Source organism: Oncorhynchus kisutch, linkage group LG25 (assembly GCF_002021735.2).
Source record: "Oncorhynchus kisutch isolate 150728-3 linkage group LG25, Okis_V2, whole genome shotgun sequence".
Taxonomy (NCBI): Eukaryota; Metazoa; Chordata; class Actinopteri; order Salmoniformes; family Salmonidae; genus Oncorhynchus; species Oncorhynchus kisutch.
This window is the reverse complement of record NC_034198.2, coordinates 1,685,978-1,710,658: the sequence shown is the minus strand read 5'-3', so window position 1 is coordinate 1,710,658 and position 24,681 is coordinate 1,685,978. Positions and strand designations below refer to the sequence as shown.

General features: G+C 41.1%; 1 protein-coding gene across 2 annotated transcripts in view; it reads left to right on the top strand.

The window, feature by feature from the left end:
• dnmbp (dynamin binding protein) overlaps positions 1–24,681 on the top strand; it is a 148,984-nt gene that overhangs the window by 9,566 nt on the left and 114,737 nt on the right. For both annotated transcript variants that reach the window (XM_031804725.1, XM_031804726.1), the window contains 2 exons: positions 21,189–21,343; positions 21,480–21,602. In XM_031804725.1, coding sequence (XP_031660585.1) covers positions 21,199–21,343; positions 21,480–21,602 — 268 coding nt within the window. In that variant the 5' untranslated portion in view covers positions 21,189–21,198. The remainder of the gene's footprint in view (positions 1–21,188; positions 21,344–21,479; positions 21,603–24,681) is intronic.

Here is a 24,681-nt window from a genome sequence, read left to right as displayed (position 1 = left end):
GACACAGTCAGTTAGCTTGGATAAAAAGTGCCGATTCTTATCAACTTCCTCGTTGTGTTTCTGAATACTGACATGATAGAATTCTTCCAGCTGTGTTGCGATGTTAGCTTTACCTAGCATGGCTAGCTTCAGTGAGCATTCCAGATGTACTCTGCTTGTTTCATGTTTTTTAACTAGCTTGGGAAAGTGCTTCAGGTCACTCCTTCCTGTTTGTCCATGACATGTTGCCCTGTCCACTAGCATCTGATTAATGGAATAGAAGGCAGGCGAAACAAAACAAATGCATAACAAATCATTTTCAACCAGGGAGTTGCGACACGAAAGTCAGATAGCAATATAATGTGTCTTACCTTTGAAGATCTTCTTCTGTTGGCACTCCAAAATGTCCCAGTTACATTACAAATGATCCTTTTGTTCAATAAATTCCTTCTTTATATCCATAACTCAATTTAGCTGGCGCGCTTCAGTCATTAATCCACTCGGTTACCTTCCTTCAAAAATGAATTCCAAAACTTTTCCAAACAAGTCAATCAACGTTCATAATCAAACCTTAGGTACCATAATACGCAAATGAACAACATTTAAGACGGAGAATTGTTATTGTTTTTACCGGAGATAAACAAAAAAAACGTGCTCTCTCGACCATGCCCTTGGAGACACTACAGCCAAAATGGGAGCCACTAGAAAAAATACAACTTCTCTTCATTTTTACAAAAACCAACCTGAAACTCTTTCTAAAGACTGTTGACATCTAGTGGAAGCCCTAGGAACTGCAATCGGGGACGATTTCGCCCTATTATAAAAGTGCCAGGCATTGAAATCAGTGGTATGCTGATTTTTTTTGATTTTTTAAAAATATTTTTTTTAATGGTTTGTCCCCTGGGACAAACGCCTGCCATTTCAGTTCTGTTATACTCCGACATAATTTGAACAGTTTTAGAAACTTTTGAGTTTTTTCTATCCAAATCGACCAACTATATATGCATATCCTAGCTTCTGGGCCCGAGTAGCAGGCAGTTTACTTTGGGCACGCTTTTCATCCGGACGTCAAAATTCCGCCCTCTATCCCAAAGAAGTTAACAATAGTTGGAAAAATGATTTGTGTCATGCACAAAGTAGATGCACTAACCAACTTGTCAAAACTGTAGTTTAACAATATTTTTTGGGAATGGTTGGATACACTTAGGTTGGAGTCATTAACTTGTTTTTGTGAACTTCCGACTTCAACTGTACATGACACTTTCAAAAATGCCAGTGTTGTATCAGTGCCATGAAAATGAAATATCAAACAGACTTTGCCATTTATTTTTCAAATTGGCAGGCATTATGTATACTCAACCACGAAAATGATACTGCTTTATATTTTTCTGAGTTTGAAATTTGTCACAATCCATTTGGGAAAAGGAATCGGAATGATATTGATTTATAATTTGCTAATTTGCATTTAGGTTTGAATGTCACAGGTTTTTTATTTATAGGTCACAATTTATGGATGTTTTTACATTGATTCTTGTTGGTCAATTAACAAGTGTGAATAAGGTCTGTTGGGGCGATTCCATTTTTGTCTTTTTTTTGCTGGGGAAAATCATGATGAAAGTTCCAATTTTAGGCCCTCTTTAGACCTACTGTATATGCACCTAATACCCTATGATCTGTGAACTGTACAAATGATGAGTGTCTAGATTTTGAAGTGCAATTTGTCACATTCATTGAACATTAAAAGTATTAATATTAGCATCTCAAAATGACCCGTTTTGGTTATTTTTTTGAACAATATAATCTTAAAGCACGTCAAATGTCCAGTGGATTGTCTTGGATTTTTAAAGATGTTACCCATTTTATACATAGAAATGTACATTTATGTCATTAACCAATCACAGCCCTACTTTAGGATTGCACATTCAGCAAATCACCAGCAGAGGGAGTTCCCTTTGAATCCATTTTCCCATTCACTGTGTTGGTTGGGCTAATAGAATTGATCATCACTTCAAAATTAGCAGAGAGCCCACTGGAAATGTGATGTAATTGTAGAGTATATTGTTTCAAACATTATGTCTCAGTGAACAAAATCTCAAATGTGACAGCTAGTGAATCTGAGACCAGATTTTATGAATGAACACAACCCCCCCCCCCCACACACACATTTCATACAGAAACTGCCTGGTTTCACAACGGAACATCAGGGGGGACTGAATGTCGATACATTAGTTATCTCTCCTGTTAAAAGATGAAACTAAAACAATGGTAGCTAGCCGCCGAACACTGAATGCTAACGAGGTGATAATGTGACCTTGCTAGCAAGCTATCGTGGTCATGTTACCTCAGGAAGACAAACTTAACATGAATTCCTGACACCACGCAATAACATTGTTTATACAGAATGTGACTAATATTGACAGTAAAGTACAATGTTTTCAGAGGTTACAAATTCAATTTTTAGTGATTTAATGTTTATTTTTTAAATACATTTAAAATGGGGAGAGTGGGAGAGAACAAAGCCTACCTTGTTCTGAACGAGCTCACGCACGCAGTGCTGATGCCACACACTCATAATCAAAAAGGGTACTTTTGAGATGTTGAATAGATTTATTTAGAGTCTAGACATACTTCATATTCTAGAACAGATTATAATGACACCAATATGTTTGTATGGTTCATGGATCATAATGTCTTAAAGCAGGCATGTATAAAAGAGGTCGTCATGGGAAATGGATCCCTGGCTTTCCAACTCTATGTATAAATAAGTTTTCAAAAACGTAGCCCTGCTCCGACCTAAGGACAGTCAAACCCGTTCCTGGAAAGCCAGGTGAAAAAAAGACCCAAACAGACCAGTGCCCATTCGGTTCCGAGAGACCCATTCTGATCTGAATGTACAAAGAGAGCGAAACCTCCGACCAGGCCAGTGCCATCAATATATCAATATTGGCCAGATTATTCTTCCCCTCAAGTTCAGTGGTCGGCGTTTGATGGCGCGCCAGTGCACACTGCCTTCATTGCGAGGTCCCCGTCTTGGCCGCATCAAACCTGAGTCCTGAGTTGCACAGTAGGCCTACATTTGGTCGCGCCAAGTACGTTCTTCTCATTTTTGTCCACGACAGTATTAAAACTTGTCCAAATGGAGGACATTCCCCTTGTCGGCTTCTTTTCGCTATATTCCTTTTTCTTTTTCTGCAGCTTTTATTTTGCATCAGTGAAAAAGGCCTCTATCATCAGCGCAATCAACAGTAGCCTAGGACAAGGCTCCTCTCGCTCGCTCTCCCTCTTCAGCTGGACCTGGCCGGCCTAAGCTATATGTTTTTATTGAGTTTCAATTTGCTGTCACACATAATAAGCTCACGCAGTTCTCATCACCTCCTACAGTGCATTCAATTAACAGAGGACCGGTCCAACTGAAAAAAAATATATATATTTTAATTGCACATACCTGAGACTCATGGCAATTATATTAGACCAGGCCCAGATCTGAGACAAAATTTCAGAATTTAGTACCTGGACCCACTTGAGTCTGGATCGGATATCAGATCGTTTCTCAAAAATGTTTTGTGATGCAAATGTCAAAAGCATGTCAAACATCCTTTCTTCCGAATTAAGTTTCTGTGAGAATTGACAGAACAATCTGAGATACAGAAAAACATTTCAGTCAATTTTTTGTTGCGAGGTATTTATATTCTTCAGAATCAGTTGGTATGTATCATTAATTGAAATGACAAGTAGGCTGGGTCATTCCAATAATAGAGTGCCTTTTGGGTAGGAGATCGGAAAATAAATGTCCTGTTTTGTGGCATTTCGCGAAGGCTCTATGTTATACTGATCGCGGTTGTTTTTGCTCATGTTTTTGAGCGTGTAGATGCAGTACGGTTGTCCTTGTTGGATAGGGCCATTGGATGTCTTTCAGCTATGTTTCTGTTGGTGGATTATTGCTAAATATACAAGTTGACAAAACATTTTCCAGTTTCTGAAATGCTACTACTCATGTGGGGTGTGATTTGTGCTCTAGCCCCATCCCTTCCCCAAGGCAGGCTTTAAAAAAAATGGAATCGGACACTAACCACACAATCCATTGGGGAAAAGCAGAAAGAACTGACCAGACTGCAATGTCTTTAGTGATTCCGCTCATCAACACAAATTTATATTTTTGTACATTTATGTTAGCTACATACATGTTTCAACTGGAATATAGCAAACAGGATTCGAAACAGAGTTTGATTTAGCCAGAACCTTCGCTACACCTCGGGGGTTGGTGGTATATGGCCAATATACCACAGCTAAGGGCCATATACCACCAACCCCTGAGGTGCCTTATTGCTATTATAAACTGGTTACCAATGTAATTAGAGCAGGAAAAACAAATGTTTATTAATCCCTGTGGTATACGGTCTGATATGCCAATCAGCATTCTCGGTTCAAACCCCCCAGTTTATAATGATGCCTAACATGCTGTGTTACAGTGGGGGGAATCAAATATTTTTTCTGTTTGCTAATGTAGGTAGGTAGCTAAGTTGGCTGAACAACTACAGGTAGCCACATTAATGACAAAAAATAGAAGCGGTTTTACAATCTGAGATCTATTGTAAAACCTATTCTATTTTTAGTAGTAAATATGGCTAATAAACAGCAAGTTACAACCAGCCACTAAAAGCTAGGTTTACCAGCAATCGTTAGCACATGACTGGAGTTGGCTAGCTAATTAGCCAGGCAACTGCTAACTTGCGATGCACCACGCCTCACGTTTGCAAACGTGTAACATCAGCAACTGTAAATAATTTAACTAGTAAGCTATAACAATTGACAAGGGTTATGATTATGACCGTGGATGCATTTAATTCTCACAAAATGACGAATGATGGGATTCCCAACAGAGGAAAATAACAAATATTGGCTAATAGGGAGGAGAAACAATACAACAATTTACTGTTGTATATTTCTCTCTAAAACTGGTTTTACTTTAGATACATGTGCCTAATCATGCCTGATATACATGGCAGTAGCTAGATACTGTATCATTTATTATCTTTTTTTTGATGTTATGCTGGATTTAGTTCTGACTTGGTTATGGATATTCTAGAGAATTTATTGATTTAATTACTGGTATAATTTAATTGATCAAATTTAATCAATTTGGTTATCCTATTACAAATAATAATCAATTTGGTTATCCTATTACAAATAAGCAATTCAAGGTTTTATTTATTTAAGTTGGAAAATGAAGAAGTTAACAGATAAAATATAGAGGCAGAGTATAAAGGGACAGTTATTGAGGTGAGAATCTCTACACGGCAACTGAGGGAACAAAACATTAAGAACACCTCCCGATGTCACAGGCAGGCCAAAAAGATCAAGGACATCAAATCAAACTTTATTTGTCACATGTGCCAAATACAGCAAGTGTAGACCTTATCGTGAAATGTTTACTTACCAGCCCTTAGCCAACCAACAGTGCAGTTCAAGAAGAGTTAAGAAAATATTTACCAAATAAACGAAAGTAATATAAAAAAATAAATAAAAAAAGTAACAATAACGAGGCTATATACAGGGGGTACAGGTACTGAGTCAGTGTGCGGGGGTACAGGTTAGAGGTAATTTGTACATGTAGGTAGGGGTGAAGTGACTATGTATTGATAATAAACAGCGAGTAGCAGCAGTGTACAAAACAAATGGAGGGGAGGAGGGTCAATGTAATAGTCTGGTGGCCATTTGAGTAATTGTTCAACAGTCTTATGGCTTGGGGTAGGTGCTGTTAAGGAGCCTTTTGGTCCTAGACTTGGCACTCCGCTATCGTGCGGTAGCGTAGAAAAGTCTATGACTTGGGTGACTGGAGTCTCTGACAATTTTATGGGCTTTCCTCTGACACCGCCTATTATATAGGTCCTGGATTGCAGGAAGCTTGGCCCCAGGGATGTACTGGGCTGTACGCCCACATTCCTGTAAAGCTTAGATTATCTAATGTTAAATACTTTTGAAGTAATATGGCTACAGGTTCATCTGCCTCACCTTTAGCCCATTATTGTGGTTAGCTGCTAGAGAGTGCTAACAGTCAGTATCTGGATAATATCTGTGAAATGCTTTATAAAGAATGTGATATCAAGAGCGATGTATATTTTCTGGGTGATATACATTTTGACTGGCTTTCATCATCAACCAGGTTGCAGGTAATCAGTCAACCTACCAGGGTAGTTACAAACAGCACAGGAATTAAATCATCAACGTGTATTGATCACATCTTTACTAATGCTGCAGAAGTTTGCTTTAAAGCAGCATCCAAATCCATCGGATGCAGTGATCACAATATAGTAGCCATATCAAGGAAAACCAAAGTTCCAAAGGCTGGGCCTAATATAGTGTATAAGAGGTCATACAAGAAGTTTTGTAGTGATTCATATGTTAATGATGTAAAGAATATTTGCTGGTCTGTGGTGTGTAATGAGGAGCAACCAGACGCTGCACTTGACACATTTATGAAACTACTTATTCCAGTTACTAATAAACACGTACCCATCAAGAAAATGACTGTAAGAACTGTTAAATCCCCTTGGGTTGAAGAGGAATTAAAAATGTGTATGGTTGAGAGGGATGAGGCAAAAGGAATGGCAAATAAGACTGGCAGCCCAACTGATTGGCAAACATACTGCAAATTAAGAAATCATGTTACTAAATAAAAACAAACTATCCCCAAACATGTTGAATAACATTTTGGGGAAAAAGACATCTCGGCTCCATCATTCATTGAATCCGATGGCTCATTCATCACAAAGCCCACTGATATTGCAAACTACTTTTAACTACTTTTTCATTGGCAAGACAAGTACACTTAGCAAACTTGGGGATGACATACCAGCAACAAATGCTGATACTACACATCCAAGTATATCTGACCAAATGATGAAAGGCACAAATTGTACTTTTGAATTCCGTAAAGTTAGTGTGGAAGAGGTGAAAAAATGATTGTCTATCAACTTTGACAAGTCACCGGGGTCTGACAATCTGGTAGGAAAATGAATGAGGATAATAGCAGACAATATTGCCACTCCCATTTGCCACATCTTCAATTTAAGCCTACTAGAAAGTGTGTTCCCTCAGGCCTGGAGGGAAGTTATTCCGCTACCCAAGAATAATAAAGCAATCTTTACTGTCTCAATTGGCCGAACAACCAGCCTGTTACCAACCCTTAGTAAACTTCTAGAAAAAATAGTTTGACAAGATGCAATGTTATTTCACAGTAATCAAATTGACAACAGACTTTCAGCATGCTTATAGGGAAGGATACTCAACAAGCACAGCACTCAACAAGCACAGCACAAATGGCTTATAATTGGCTGAGAGAAATTGATGATACAATTATTGTGGGGGCTGTCTTGTTAGATTTCAGTGCAGCTTTTGACATTATTGATCACATTCTGCTGCAGGAAAAACATGTGTTTTATGGCTTTACACCCCCTGCTATATTGTGGATAAAGAGTTACTTGTCTAACAGAACACAGAGGGTGATCTTTAATGGAAGCCTCTCCTTCATAATCCAGGTAGAATCAGGAATTACCTAGGGCAGCTGTCTAGGCCCCTTACTTTTTCAATCTTTACTAACGACATTCAGTAAAGCCAGTGTGTCTATGTATGCTGATGACTCAACACTATACACGTCAGCTACTACAGCGACTGAAATGACTGCAACACTTAAAGAGCTGCAGTTCATTTCAGAGTGGGTGGCAAGGAAAAAGTTAGTCCTAAATATTTCTAGAACTAAAAGCATTGTATTTGGGACAAATCATTTACTAAACCCTAAAACATCAACTAAATCTTGTAATACATAATGTGGACATTGAGCAAGTTGAGGTGACTAAATTGCTTGGAGTAACCCTGGATTGTAAATGGTCATGGTCAAAACATATTGATACAACAGTAGCTAAGATGAGAAGTCTGTCCATAATAAAGCGCTACTTCTTAACAACACTATCAACAAGGCAGGTCCTACAGGCCCTGATTTTGTTGCAGATAGACTACTGTTCAGTCGTGTGATCAGGTGCCACAAAGAGGGACTTGGGAGAATTGCAGTTGGATCAGAGCAGGGCAGCATGGCTGGCCCTTAGAAGTACATGCAGAGCTAACATTAATGACATGCATGTCAATCTTTCATGGCTCAAAGTGGAAGAGAGATTGACTTCATCATTACTTGTTTTTGTAAGAGCTGAATGTACCGAGCTGTCTGTTTTTAAAATACTAGCACATAACTCCGACACCCATGCATACCCCACAAGACATGCCACCAGAGGTCTCTTCACAGTCCCCAAGTCCAGAACAGACTATGGGAGACACACATTAATACACAGAGCCATGACTACATGGAACTACTGTATATTCAACATCTTGAAGTAGAATCAGTTTTAAAAAGCAGGTAAATATACACCTTATGGAACAATGGGGACTGTGAAGAGACACACACAAAGGTACAGACCCATTCCTACGCACAAGTTGTGATAATGTTGTATGGTGGTATTGAACTACCTCTGTTGTGGATATGTGCTGGTTTAGGGATGTTGTATAATGTACTGTTATCTTTAGCTCATTCAGTACAAACATAGTTCACGGTTTGTATTTGGAATGTGGGTGCTTTGGTGTGTTTGGATCCCTAATACAAACAAATACAAATTGTTTTCCTCGTTGATATAGAGTTTACTATTGCAAACTTTTGATGGCGATTTATTTCATAATTCAAATCTGCTCTGTAGGCTAGTTGCTGAGGGTCGACTTTTTCTGTTTGCACTGCGAGAGATCAAGCAGATAATGGCGCTATCGTTGCACCACAGTATTTGTTGTCTATGTAAATTAGAATTACATTTTTCTGCTGTTAACGTTGATAGCCGTAAATTGTTGCTATGGATAAAAGGGTGGCTGGCCCAGCGGCCACGACAGTTTGATTACGTTGCGGAGTCTGGCTTTAAGAGTTTAGGCGACATCAAATTTTGTTCAAAGTCAGCGGGTCAATAAGGACACATGAAAATGTAAGTAACATTTTATCCTGAATCAAAAGAATGTCAAGACATCATAGTGTAATGCAAAGGCCACATTTGAAAGGGCAACACAAGTACTTGTAAAGGAATTTGTTTGTGTAATAATTTATATTTCAAGTTCAACAGATGAATCTCTGGGAGAGGTTGTAGTTGCTGAGGCATGTGTGTTTGTCTAATTGATGAGCAGGAGTGTGGGTGGCAGCTTATCTGCTGACTGGCCACGTTATTTATTGAATTGGGTCCATCTCATGCCAACAATGAAGCCTCTGCCGCCCCCTCTCCCAACAGAACAATAGCAACACACACACACCAAGCGGTAGAACCCTCTAGACTGGTCATGGTGCAGTTGTAGCCTTTTTTAAAATTTCTAATAGGTTGTTTACTGACTGCTCATTGTACTTCAGGCCAATGCAGCCCTCCAGGGTGCTGCATCCACTACAATGTATTCTGTTAAAAGCAATGTGCCGAACAGGTATGCCAGTGGATCATTCTAGATATTAACAGGACATTTGTACTTTTTCCCCCCAACTTGTCTTTCAGCCCGTGATAGGGAGTTATGTCTGAGCAGCAGTTGTCAAATGAGCTCCTATTGCATGGCTAGGCATGTGCTTTCTGATGTTCATTTGTCAGATCATTTTAGGTACATAAATGACCAAGTATTAACAAGATGTACATGTTCTATTTTTAGAAAATGTTAGGACTTGCTTTAGCTCTTTTAAAAGTATTTTTGTGGTAGAATATAGTCTAAGTAAAATTTTAGAAAAATAATTGTTCTGATTACGTTGATAAACTACTATATCAAACTACTATATCAAACTCAACTTTGTATTGTGTGGCAGGCAGATCACAAATTTCATCAGAAATAACTACTCAGACTACACTTTTATTCACTCTCCTACTAGTATACCACAGTATGTGAAACCTGTAATTACAGAGTTCCAAATACCTTTCGCATTAAGTACAGAAGGCATTGATGACGTTTTAAAGGGAAGTTTCAAAAGATTTCTACTTCATATTCATCATCTCCAGCACCACCCCAACATCAACATATGTGAAAATGGCACATATATTTTTTGTGTGAAAAAGAAAGGATGATAAGTGTTTCTAATGACATTGTCAACCAATTAAGAGGCAATTGATTGTGTGTTGTAGTGGGCACACATAATGTACTTTTTCACTTAAGTTTCCATGTACCGAATAAAAATCTAAAGTTCAAGGTGTTTTCAATTCTATCGATTTTTATCACAAACTGTTGTTTTTAAATAGTAAATGTGCCTACTCTGGTCTTGGCATGTCTGCCAACAGCTCGCAGATACAGTGCAGGTAGGCTAGTCTACATGAGATTATTATGGATAATAGAATATATTATATATTTTTACATTTGTAAATTGCAGTCAAGCATCGATCATCAGAATCAGACCCTCGATATTTATTGTAAATGAGCGTCAAGATCACCGTGCATTTTCACCACCATGTGAAGTTCATAATGTATAGCCTAATAAACTGCATAGTTTCCCGAGTCGTCGTAGTGGGAGGACCATATACGATATCATCGCGTAACTCAAAGTTTACTTCGATATGATGGTTATTATACACAACATGACCAAAAGTATGTGGACACCTGCTTGTCGAATATCTCATTCCAGAATCATGGGATTTAATATGGAGTTCCCCCTTTTGCTGCTTTAACAGCCTCCGCTCTTCTGGGAAGGCTTTCCACTAGATCAGTGGTTCTTAACCTGGGTTCGATCGAACCCCAGGGGTTCGGTGAGTCAGTCTCAGGGGTTCGGCGGATGTCAAGACACACATCCGACTCATATGATTCGTGATGACACGCCCCGCTTGGCCATCATTGGCTGCAGGTGATCACGCTACATCACTTGGCCTATCTGTGCTGCAGGGTATTTGGTGTGCCCAGTCGTCGACTTGTGACTGTCGTGATGGTACGTCTTGTGATTTCTTTCTTAATATTTGAATCCCTTCATACTTACTATGTCGAGCAAAATCAGAAAGTGGTCGGACGAATATGTACAATATGGATTCACATGTATAACGGAACATGATGGGAGTCAGCGTCCTAACTGCATGATTTGCATTGCCAAGTTGAGTAATTCTAGTCTAGCACCAGCAAAACTAAGAGCACTTCATTAAGCTGCATGGAGATGGAAAATACAAGAACACAACGCTCGCTGAATTCAAGGTGAAGAGAGCCAGATTCGATGAAAAGGCTACTCTGCCTGTTCTCGGCTTTGTACCCATCAACAAACTGATCCTCACAGCATCGTACGAAGTTGCTTACCTGATCGCAAAGCAGGACAAACCACACACCATTGGTGAAACACTCATAAAACCAGCTGTGTTGAATATGGCGAATATCATGCTGGGAAACGAGGCTGAAGTTAAGTTATCCCAAATTCATCTTTCAAATGACACCATCAGCGACAGAATAGAGGACATGAGCAAAGACATCTTGGCTCAAGTAGTTGCAGATCTGATTTCAAGCCCGGCAAAATTCAGCCTTCAACTCGACGAGACCACAGACGTTTCCAATCGAAGCCAGCTTGCCCTATTTGTGCACTATGTGAAAGACGACGTGATAAAGGAAGATTTTTATTTATTTTGTAAGCCTCTTACAACAACAACTAAGGCAGCCCATGTGAAAACTTGTGGATGACTTCAAAGACAACAATCTTTCGTGGGATATGGTTTCTGCAGTTTGTTTGGACGAAGCTCCAGTATTGCTGGGAAGAAAGTCTGGTTTTGGTGCGCTAGTGAAAGCCGATGCACCACACATCATTGTTACGCATTGTATTCTGCACAGGCATGCGTTGGCAACAAAAACCTTGCCTCCAAAACTGGCAGAAGTATTAAATATTGTAGTGGAATGTGTGAACTATGTGCCAACTAGTGCTCTGAGGCACCCCATCTTCAGTGAGCTGTGTAAAGAAATGGGCTCTGAATTCGAGGTACTTCTGTACCATTCTAACGTTCGGTGGTGTCCCGGGGACAGGTGCTGAATCGTGTTTTCGCCGTGCGTGTGGAATTAGCCCTGTTTTTGCAAGAGCACCAACATTGTCATGCAGATTGCTACAAAAATTCTGAGTTCATTCTCATTGTAGCGTACATGGCCGATATCTTCGCAGCTCTCAATCATCTCAATCAAAAGGTGCAGGGCGGTGGAGTCAACATCATCGAAGCGGAGGAAAACCTGAAGGCTTTTCAAAAAGAGCTACCGTTATGGAAACGACGAACAGAGAACGATAACTTCGCAAACTTTCCCCTGCTGGATGACTGTGTCAGTAAGATCGAAGATGTATCTGGAATCTGAGACATTTCTGTACCTGCGGAACTGAAGCAAGCAATTGCCACACACTTAGATGAGCTTGCAAAGTCTCTCGACGGATACTTCCCTACAAGAGAGTCATATCCAGCATGGGTGAGACAGCCGTTCACGTTTAGTGTTGAGACAACAGATGTCAATGATGAATACCTTGATGAAATCATTGAAATTCAGCAGAGCCAGGTTCAACAGCAACTCTTCAGAACAACAACGCTTTCAACATTTTTGTGTCAACAAATGGTAACGTACCCTGTTATTGCTAAGAAAGCTCTGGAGATTTTCATACCGTTTGTTACAACATATCTTTGCGAGCAATCCTTTTCGAGGATGCTGGACATAAAAACGAAGAAAAGGAACAGACTTTGTTGCGAAAATGACATGAGAGTGGCACTTGCCAAGGTGAAGCCGCGCATTTCTGAACTGGTCTCTGAAAGGCAACAGCAGAAGTCACACTGATTTGCAGTAAATATTCAATATTATGTTTTTGTTTTTGTGTGAATCATGTTTTGATGATTTTGTTCTTTGAACACAGTGATGTTGACGCACGGTTCATTTTGTGCACCAGTAGAATATATACCTATGTTTTGAATTTGAAAAAATTATATTTTATTTTTTAAATTAAGGGTTCGGTGAATGCGCATATGAAACTGGTGGGGTTCAGTACCTCCAAGGTTAAGAACCACTGCACTAGATGTTGGAACATTGCTGCTATAACAGCCTCCGCTCTTCTGGGAAGGCTTTCCACTAGATGTTGGAATATTGCTGCAATGACTTGCTTCCATTCAATCCACTAAGCGCAAACAAGATGGGATGGCGTATGGCTGCAGAATGCTGTGGTAGCCATGCTGGTTAAGTGTGCCTTGAATTCTAAATAGATCACTGACAGTATCACCAACAAAGCACCATCACACCACCTCCTCTATGCTTCACGGTGGGAACCACACACTCGGAGGTTATCCGTTCACACATTCTGCATCTCACAAAGACATGGCGGTTGGAACCAAGAATCTCTCATTTGAACTTACCAGACCAAAGTATAGATTTCCACCAGTCTACTGTCCATTGCTTGTTTCTCTTGGCCCAAGCAAGTCTCTTCTTATTGGTGTCCTTTAGTAGTGGTTTCTTTGCAGCAATTCTACCACGAAGGCCTGATTCACATAGTCTCCTCTGAACAATTGATGCATCTGTTACTTGAACTCTGCAAAGGTAACTCTGGGTCTTCCTCATGAACCAGTTTAATCATAGCGCTTGATGGTTTTTGCGACTGCACTTGAAACTTTGAAAGTTCTTGAAATTTTCTGCATTGACTGACCTTCATGTCTTAAAGTAATGATGGACTGTCGTTTCTCTTCTCTTATTTGAGCTGTTCTTGCCATAATATGGACTTGGTCTAGGGCTATCTTCTGTATACCACCTTCTCACTACACAACTGGTGGTTGGTTACTACATGATTCCATATGTGTTATTTCCTGGTTTTGATATCTTTACTATTATTCTACAATGTAGAAAATTGTAAAGAAAGAAAGAAAGGAAAACCCCTAAATGAAACTTGTGACCGGTAGTGCATATCTGACCAAATTATGAAAGACATGAAGTGTAATTTTGTATTTTTAATTTTAATATTTTTATTTCACCTTTTATTTAACCAGGTAGGCTAGTTGAGAACAAGTTCTCATTTACAACTGAGATCTGGCCAAGATAAAGCAAAGCAGTGTGACACAGACAACAACACAGGTACACATGGAGTAAACAATAAACAAGCCAATAATACAAACAAGTCAATGACACAGTCTATATATATATATATGCGCAAAAGGCATGAGGTAGGCAATAAATAGGCCATAGTAGCAAATAATTACAATTTATCAGATTAACACTGGAGTGATAACTGAGCAGATGATAATGTACAAGTAGAGATACTGGTGTGCAAAAGAGCAGAAGGGTAAATAAAAACAGTATGGGGATGAGAGGTAGATTGGGTGGGGTATTTACAGATCTACAGCTGCAGCGATCAGTTAGCTGCTCATATAGCTGATGTTTAAAGTTTTTGAGGGACATTTAAGTCTCCAGCTTCAGCGATTTTTGCAATTCGTTCCCGTCACTGGCAGCAGAGAGCTGGAAGGAAAGGCGGCCAAATGAGGTGTTGGCTTTGGGGATGATCAGTGAGACATACCTGCTGGACCGTGTGCTACGGGTGGGTGTTATTGTGGCCAGTGAACTGAGATAAGGCGGAGCTTTACCTAGCATAGACTTATAGATGATCTTGAGCCAGTGGGTCTGGCGACGAATATGTAGCGAGGGCCAGCAGACTAGAGCATGCAGGTCGCAGTGGTGGGTGGTAAAAGGTGATTTGGTAACAAAATGGATGGCACTGTGATAGACTGCATCCAGTTTGCTGAGTAGAGTATTGAAAGCTATTTTGTAGATGACATCGCTCAAGTCGAGGATCGGCAGGATAGTCAGTTTGACAAGGGTAAGTTTGGCGGCGTGAGTGAAGGAGGCTTTGTTGTGAAATAGAAAGCTGATTCTATATTTAATTTTGGAATGGAGATGTTTACTATAGGTTTGGAAGGAGAGTTTCCTGTCTAGCCAGACACCTAGGTATTTATAGTTGTCCACATATTCTAGGTCAGAACCGTCCAGGGTGGTGATGCTAGTCGGGCGGGCGGGTGCGGGCAGTGAACGGTTGAAAAGCATGCATTTGGTTTTACTAGCGTTTAATTAATGTCCACCTGTGTGCAATCTAACTTATTATGTGAGTTCTGAAGGTAATTGGTTGCAAAAGATCTTATTTAGGGGCTTCATAGCAAAGGGATGAATACATATGCACGCACGTCCAAGTGGGAAAGGGCAGTGCGGAGTGTGATTGCTTCATCTGTGGATCTGTTGGGGCGGTCTCCGAATTGGAATTGGTCTAGGGTTTCTGGGATGATGTGAGTCATGACCAGCCTTTCAAAGCACTTCAAGGCTACCGACGTGAGTGCTACGGTGCAGTAGTCACTTAGGCAGGTAACCATCACTTTCTTGGGCACAGGGACTATGGTGGTCTGCTTGAAACATGTTGGTATTACAGACTCGGTCAGGGAGAGGTTGAACATGTCAGTGGAGACACTTGCCAGTTGGTCCGCGCATGCTCTGAGTACACATCCTGGTAATCCTTCTGGCCCAGTGGCCTTGTGAATTTTGACCTGTTTAAAAAGGTCTGGCTCACATTGTCTACGGAGTGCGTGATCACACAGTCATCCGGAATAGCTGGTGCTCTCATGCATGCTTCAGTGTTGCTTGCCTCGATGCGATAATAAAAGGCATTTATCTCGTCTGGTAGGCTTGCTTCACTGGACAGCTCGTGGCTGGGTTTCCCTTTTTAGTCCATAATCGTTTGCAAGTCCTACCACATCCGGCGAGTGTCATAACCGGTGTCGGGCGATTCAATCTTAGTCCTGTATTGACTCTTTGCCTGTGTGATGGTTCGTCTGAGGGCATAGCGGGATTTCTTATAGGCGTCTGGATTAGTGTCCCGCTCCTTGAAAGCGGCAGCTCTAGCCTTTAACTCGGTGCGGATGTTGCCTGTAAACCATGGCTTCTGGTTGGGATATGTACGCACGATCACTGTGGGGATGACGTTGTCGATGCACTCATTGCTGAACCATTGACTGAGGTGGTATACTCCTCAATGCCATTGGATGAATCCTGGAACGTATTCCAGTCTGTGCTAGCAAAACAGTCCTGTAACGTAGCATCCGCGTCATCTGACAACTTCCGTATTGAGCGAGTCACAGGAATCAGAAGGATAGAATTATGGTCAGAAAGCCTTAACACGTTAGTTTTTCCAACAGCAGAAGATGATTGATAATGTCAAAATCCACACTGAAGTCTAATAAAAACAGCCCCCACAATCGTTTATGATTAGTTTTTTTCAGCCAATCGGACATTTGTGTAAGTGCTGTCCTTGCCTATAAGGGTGCTGAATGTCTCTTTTGTAAACTGTAAAATAGCATTGTATCTGGACAAACACCATTTTTTACTTTTGCTTCCCTCCAAGCCTGAGGGCACTATTTTCTAGAAGGCTTTAATTGAAGATATGGGAAATAGGATTGGAAATATCGTCCGCTATTATCCTCAGTCATTTTCTATTCAAGTTGTCAGACCCCAGTGGCATGTCATTGTTAATAAAAAAATGTCTTTCACCTCTTCCACACTCACTTATTCCACATGGAATAATCGGAGGGCATGTTGTCCGGACCGCAGTCTCTATGGGGTACCACAGGGTTCAATTCTCGGGCCGACTCTTTTCTCTGTATATATCAATGATTTCGCTCTTGCTGCGGGCGATTCCCTGATCCACCTCTACGCAGACGACACCATTCTGTATACTTCTGGCCCTTCCTTGGACACTGTGCTAACTAACCAAACAAGCTTCAATGCCATACAACACTCCTTCCGTGGCCTCCAACAGCTCTTAAGACCTCCTTAAGGATCAGCCCCTTCAATTTTTATCTAAAATGACATACCCAAATCTAACTGCCTGTACCTCAGGCCCTGAAGCAAGGATATGCATTTTCTTGGTACCATTTGAAAGGAAACACGTTGAAGTTTGTGGAAATGTGAAAATAATGTAGGAGAATATAACACATTCGATCTGGTAAAAGATAATACAAAACCCTTTTTTTGGTACCATTTTATGACACAAGAGAGGCAATATTGTATTATTCCAGCCCAGGTGTAATTTTGATATTGGCCACTAGATGGCATCAGTACATTTGTGAAATTTGAGACTGAATCAATGAACCATTTGTATTTCTGTTAAAAAATTTGTATCAGAGTGCCTAATTTGTTTAACTTTTCATGTTCTGAAAAAAAATAAACATACATGTTTGGTGTTCACCAAAAGTCATGGGAGACTCCCCAAACATATGGAAGAAGGTACTCTGGTCAGATGAGATTAAAATGTAGTTTTTTGGACATCAAGGAAAACACTTTCTGGCGCAAGCCCAACACCTCTCATCACCCTGAGTTAACCATTTTTAACAATGTTATTCATCGGCAGGGACTGGGAAACTGGTCAGAATTGAAAGAATGATGGGTGGCACTAAATACAGCGAAATTCTTGAGGGAAACCTGTTTCAGTCTTCCAGAGATTTGAGACTGGGATGGAGGTTCCCCTTCCAGCAGGACATTGACCCCAAGCATTGTGCTAAAGCAACACACTAGTGGTTTAAGGGGAAACATTTAAATGTCCTGGAATGGCCTAGTCAAAGCCAGACCTCAATCCAATTGAAAATCTGTGGTATGACTTAGATTACACTACACCAGTGGAACACATCCAACTTGAAGGAGCTGGAGCAGTTTTGCCTTGAAGAATGGACAAAAATCCCAGTGACTAGATGTGCCAAGCTTGTAGAGACATACCCCAAGAGACTTGCAGCTGTAATTACTGCAAAAAGTGGCTCGATAAAGTATTGACTTTGGGGGGGTGAGTAGTTATGCACGCTCAAGTTTTCTGATTTTATTTGTCTTATTTCTTGTTTGTTTCACAATAACTATTCAAATTATACAACCCCCCCCCCCCAAATACATTTAAATTCCAGTTTGTAAGGCAACAAAATAGAAAAAAATGCCAAGGGGGTGAATAGTTTCTCAAGCCACTGTATGTGAGAATGCTGTTCATTGACTACAGCTCAGCGTTCAACACCATAGTGCCCACAAAGCTCATCAGTAAGCTAAGAACCCTGGGACTAACGGACCACCCACTAGTAGTAAGGGTAGGCAACAACACATCTGCCACTCTGATCCTCAACACTGGGACCCCTCAGGGGTGTATGCTTAGTCCCCTCCTGTACTCCCTGTTCACGCACGACAGCGTGGCCAAGTACGACTCCAACACCATCATTAAGTTTGCTGACGACACAACAATGATAGGCCTGATCACCGACAATGATGAGCCTTTAGGGAGGAGGTCAGAGAACTGGCAGTGTGTTGCCAGGACAACAACCTATCCCTCAATGTGAGCAAGACAAAGGAGCTGATCGTGGACTACAAGAAAAGGAGGGCCAAACAGGCCCCCATTTACATCAACGGGGCTGAAGTGAAGCTGGTCGAGTTCCTTGGTGTCCACATCACCAACAAACTATCATGGTCCAAACACACCAAGACAGTTGTGAAGAGGGCACAACAACACATTTTCCTCCTCAGGAGAAAAATAAATGCCAAAAATATTTGGCATGGGTCCCCAGATCCTCAAAAATCTGCACCATCGAGAGCATCCTGACTGATTGCCTCAATTCCTGGTATTGCAACTGCTCGGCATCCGAATGTAAGGCGCTACAGAGTGTAGTGCACCATAATTTGCAAATAAATTCATTCAAAATCCTACAATGTGATTTTTCTGGATTTTTTTTCCTCATTTTGTCTGTCATAGTTGAAGTGTACCTATGATGAAAATTACAGGCCTCATCTTTTTAAGTGGGAGAACTTGCACAATTGGTGGCTGACTAAATACTTTTGTGTGTGTATGTGACCACACGGCACCGGTTCGCCGGCTCCTTAACAGCTTCTACTACCAAGGCATAAGACTGCTGAATAATTAATTAAATGGCCACCCGGGCTATTTACATTGACACCCCAACCCCCTTTGTTTTTACACTGCTGTTTTATTATCTATGCCTAGTCATTTTACCCCTACCTACATGGACAAATGACCTCGACTAACCTTTATACCCGTTGTACAGTGCCTTGCGAAAATATTCGGCCCCCTTGAACTTTGCGACCTTTTGCCACATTTCAGGCTTCAAACATAAAGTAACATTAACAAATCATTAACAAATCAAAAACTGAAAAATTGGGCGTGCAAAATTATTCAGCCCCTTTACTTTCAGTGCAGCAAACTCTCTCCAGAAGTTCAGTGAGGATCTCTGAATGATCCAATGTTGACCTAAATGACTAATGATGATAAATACAATCCACCTGTGCGTAATCAAGTCTCCGTATAAATGCACCTGTACTGTGATAGTCTCAGAGGTCCGTTAAAAGCGCAGAGAGCATCATGAAGAACAAGGAACACACCAGGCAGGTCCGAGATACTGTTGTGAAGAAGTTTAAAGCCGGATTTGGATACAAAAATATTTCCCAAGCTTTAAACATCCCAAGGAGCACTGTGCAAGCGATAATATTGAAATGGAAGGAGTATCAGACCACTGCAAATCTACCAAGACCTGGCCGTCCCTCTAAACTTTCAGCTCATACAAGGAGAAGACTGATCAGAGATGCAGCCAAGAGGCCCATGATCACTCTGGATGAACTGCAGAGATCTACAGCTGAGGTGGGAGACTCTGTCCATAGGACAACAATCAGTCGTATATTGCACAAATCTGGCCTTTATGGAAGAGTGGCAAGAAGAAAGCCATTTCTTAACGATATCCATAAAAGGTGTTGTTTAAAGTTTGCCACAAGCCACCTGGGAGACACACCAAACATGTGGAAGAAGGTGCTCTGGTCAGATGAAACCAAAATTGAACTTTTTGGCAACAATGCAAAACATTATGTTTGGCGTAAAAGCAACACAGCTCATCACCCTGAACACACCATCCCCACTGTCAAACATGGTGGTGGCAGCATCATGGTTTGGGCCTGCTTTTCTTCAGCAGGGACAGGGAAGATGGTTCAAATTGATGGGAAGTTGGATGGAGCCAAATACAGGACCATTCTGGAAGAAAACCTGATGGAGTCTGCAAAAGACCTGAGACTGGGACGGAGATTTGTCTTCCAACAAGACAATGATCCAAAACATAAAGCAAAATCTACAATGGAATGGTTAAAAAATAAACATATCCAGGTGTTAGAATGGCCAAGTCAAAGTCCAGACCTGAATCCAATCGAGAATCCGTGGAAAGAACTGAGAACTGCTGTTCACAAATGCTCTCCATCCAACCTCACTGAGCTCGAGCTGTTTTGAAAGGAGGAATGGGAAAACATTTCAGTCTCTCGATGTGCAAAACTGATAGAGACATACCCCAAGCGACTTACAGCTGTAATCGCAGCAAAAGGTGGCGCTACAAAGTATTAACTAAAGGGGGCTGAATAATTTTGCACGCCCAATTTTTCAGTTTTTGATTTGTTAAAAAAGGTTGAAATATCCAATAAATGTCGTTCCACTTCATGATTGTGTCCCACTTGTTGTTGATTCTTCACAAAAAAATAGTTTTATATATTTATGTTTGAAGCCGAAATGTGGCAAAAGGTCGCAAAGTTCAAGGGGGCCGAATACTTTCGCAAGGCACTGTATATAGCCTCGTTATTTTATCGTTACTTTATTATTAAAAAAAACAAACGTAACTATTTACCTTAAATATATATTTACCCCTTTTTCTCCCCAATTTCCTGGTATCCAATTGGTAGTTAGTTTTGTCCCATCGCTGCAACTCCTGTACGGACTCAGAGGCGACGGTTGAGAGCCGTACGTCCTCTGAAACACAACCCAGCCACGCCTCACTGCTTCTTGACATGACGCCCGCTTAACCCAAACAAAGGTTCTTGCTCTATTGTCATTAAAGATCCATGAGCACATATTTCAAGAGTAAGGATGAGAACCCTGGTGACCTGGCTTAAATGTCCAACTTGCCCCTCATCATGGCCATTTTTACATTTGAGTCATATAGCAGATGCTCTTTGCAACTTAGTTAGTGCATAATCATCCTCAGCTTCCAGTTTGGTCATTCAGCCCCTCTTTTCCCCCTGCAGATATTGCCTAAATTGTTGCTATAAATGACAGTGTCAGTGTCATCGCATGGTCAAATATGCTTGAAACAAATACATGGCTGATTACTATTCATCATTCTCTCTCTGTTCAGGCGATGAGTGATGGAGCCGGGTTCGGTGGTCCGTGCCGTGTTTGAGTTCCTGCCCAGCGTCTCTGAGGAGCTGCCCCTCTTCACTGGCGACGTCATCGAGGTGCTCAATGTGGTGGATGAGTTCTGGTTGCTCGGAAACAAGGATGGAGTCACAGGTGCGGGTCAGGGTTTGAGATTAGAGGTCACAAATTATCTCTGCCCAGATTAAAGAATCGCGTCACTGATCTCTCCTTTTCTCCTATGACTTGTCTTTTCTTTCTCATCTCAGTTTTTTGCTCCATCTCCCTCCAGGCCAGTTTCCCAGCACTTTTGTGGAATCAGTCACCATCCCCAGCACCAAACCAGAGGATAAACTGTATGTGTGTATCAATGACTTCAGTACTGCAAAGCCAGGGAGCCTACCCCTGCAGAGAGGTATGTGCAAGCACACACACACACCTCTTTACTAGTACATAAATAGATGGTCACTTCAAAAAGGGGAGCAAATGGTGCTCTCCAATCAATCAAAAGTTTGGGTATGTGGGTCTTATTAAAATGCGAGCAAGAATTGTGCTCCTGAAAAATAATCCCCTCACAAAGTTGAGAGGCGCACACAATGTGGAAGCAGATAGCTAGGCTAATTATAGCCATAGCGAGTCAGTGGTTATGTGCTTGTAATGCTAAAATTAGCTGTATTGGCGCATGCAAACTACTTACTTAAGAAATACATTAATTGAAAATGTTCTCCTCGAGCTCCATCTAGCTAGCTGCCAATTTTGTGTCTGGGGGGGGATGTTTACACCAGAGCACAAACAGATAAGGCTCTGGATGGGTTTCCTGTGTTTCCCATTTCTGCCAAATTTTGGAACCCAACCGATTCTAGTATTGTGTGCAGACGTGTCAGAACATTGTAAATGTGGGAGGCAACCCACATGAATGAGCTCAACTGAACCGTAGGATCTCATGTGAAAGGACAGGGATGCAGTATTATTGACAACCAGTGACCAGTCCGGAAAACAATTTCTGAATGCTGGTAGTTAACTTCTCTGGCGCAGGCTATCCGCTAGCGACCCACCTTGACAACATCCGGTGAAATTGCAGAGCGCCAAATTCAAAATACAGAAATGCTCATAATAAACATTCATAAAAGACACAAGTGTTATACATCTTCTTAAAGATTAACTTTTTGTTAATCCAGCTGCTGTGTCAGATTTAAAAAATGCTTTACGGCGAAAGCATACCAAGGGATTATCTGAGGACAGCGCCCCGCTTATAAAAGCATACAAACATTTTCAAGCCAGGTAGAGGAGTCACGAAAGTCAGAAATAGCAATAAAATTTATCACTTACCTTTGATCTTCATCTGGTTGCAGTCACAAGAGTCCCTGTTGCACAATAAATGTTTGTTTTGTTTGATAAAGTACCTCTTTATTTCCCAATAACTCTGTTTTGTTGTCACGTTTTGTTCAGTAATCCACTGGCTCATTGGCGGTCACAGCATGCAGACAAATACATCCTAATAGTAGCGGTAAAATTTGTCTCAACATGTTATAATTAATCCTTAGGTTGTTTATTGTCTAAATAAACTATAATATTTCAACCGGACAATAGCGTATTCAATAGAAAGGAAAAAGAACGAAGGGCGCGCAGTCGGTCACACGCTCAAACCAGCTCTGGTTCATTCTACAGTCCATTTACGAAATGGTCTCATTCCTCCTAATTTTTCAGAAAACAAGCCTGAAACAATGTCTAAAGACTGACGTCTAGTGGAAGCCATAGGAACTGCAATCTGGGTCCTAACCCATTACATACTGTATAGGCATTCCATTGAAAACTACACACATCAAAAATATCCCACTTCCTGGATGGATTTTCCTCAGGTTTTTGCCTGCCATATCAGTTCTGTTATACTCACATACATTATTTTAACAGTTTTGGAAACTTTAGAGTGTTTTCTATCTATTCTATTATATGCATATCCTAGCTTCTGGGCCTGAGTAACAGGCAGTTTACTTTGGGAACGCTTCTCATCCAGATGTCGAAATACTGCCCCCAAGCCATAACAAGTTAACTACTTCTGAGTCTGTAAACAAACTGAAAGGGTGCATCCTGCCACCTGGAGGGTGTTGCCTTTATTCCTGTTCAGACAAGGTTGGTGATTTACTGCCAGCTGAAGTTATGGAATATTTGTTCAGGAGTATAATTCATTGGCTAATTTCTCCTGATGATCTGGATATGATTGTGATCTTTCCTTAACCCTTAGTAAGTCCCACCCAGTTGACTACTTATAAATGGTGAAAGTACTCAATAGTGCTACAGATCCTGGTTCAATACCCGTGCCGGCCTCGACTGGAAGACCCATTGGTTCCTCTCTAAAAACAGAAATAAAATATTCTAAATGACAAACTGGCTTTATTTACAAATTAGTAACAATGTCTCACCCCATGTTCAACAATGGCCTTTTCCCTCACTAATGTTACTTATTTGAAAAATAAATAAACTCGTGTGTGTGTGTGTATATATATATATATCTATCAAATCAAATCAAATGTATTTATATAGCCCTTCGTACATCAGCTGATATCTCAAAGTGCTGTACAGAAACCCAGCCTAAAACCCCAAACAGCAAGCAATGCAGGTGTAGAAGCACGGTGGCTAGGAAAAACTCCCTAGAAAGGCCAAAACCTAGGAAGAAACCTAGAGAGGAACCAGGCGATGAGGGGTGGCCAGTCCTCTTCTGGCTGTGCCAGGTGGAGATTATAACAGAACATGGCCAAGATGTTCAAATGTTCATAAATGACCAGCATGGTCGAATAATAATAAGGCAGAACAGTTGAAACTGGAGCAGCAGCACAGTCAGGTGGAAGTTGAAACTGGAGCAGCAGCATGGCCAGGTGGACTGGGGACAGCAAGGAGTCATCATGTCAGGTAGTCCTGGGGCATGGTCCTAGGGCTCAGGTCCTCCGAGAGAGAGAAAGAAAGAGAGAAGGAGAGAATTAGAGAACGCACACTTAGATTCACACAGGACACCGAATAGGACAGGAGAAGTACTCCAGATATAACAAACTGACCCCAGCCCCCCGACACATAAACTACTGCAGCATAAATACTGGAGGCTGCGACAGGAGGGGTCAGGAGACACTGTGGCCCCATCCGAGGACACCCCCGGACAGGGCCAAACAGGAAGGATATAACCCCACCCACTTTGCCAAAGCACAGCCCCCACACCACTAGAGGGATATCTTCAACCACCAACTTACCATCCTGAGACAAGGCTGAGTATAGCCCACAAAGATCTCCGCCACGGCACAACCCAAGGGGGGGGCGCCAACCCACACATGAGTTTATTTAGTTTTATTTCTGTCTATCTCTATATATATATTTTTTTAAACAAAGCAATTTATTATTATTCATGTAGAATTATATAAAAGCCCCGTGGACATTCTCACAGATATATTATTAACCCTGTTATTAGCAGGACAATATATTTTGGTCATGGCTCCCAAGTGGTGCAC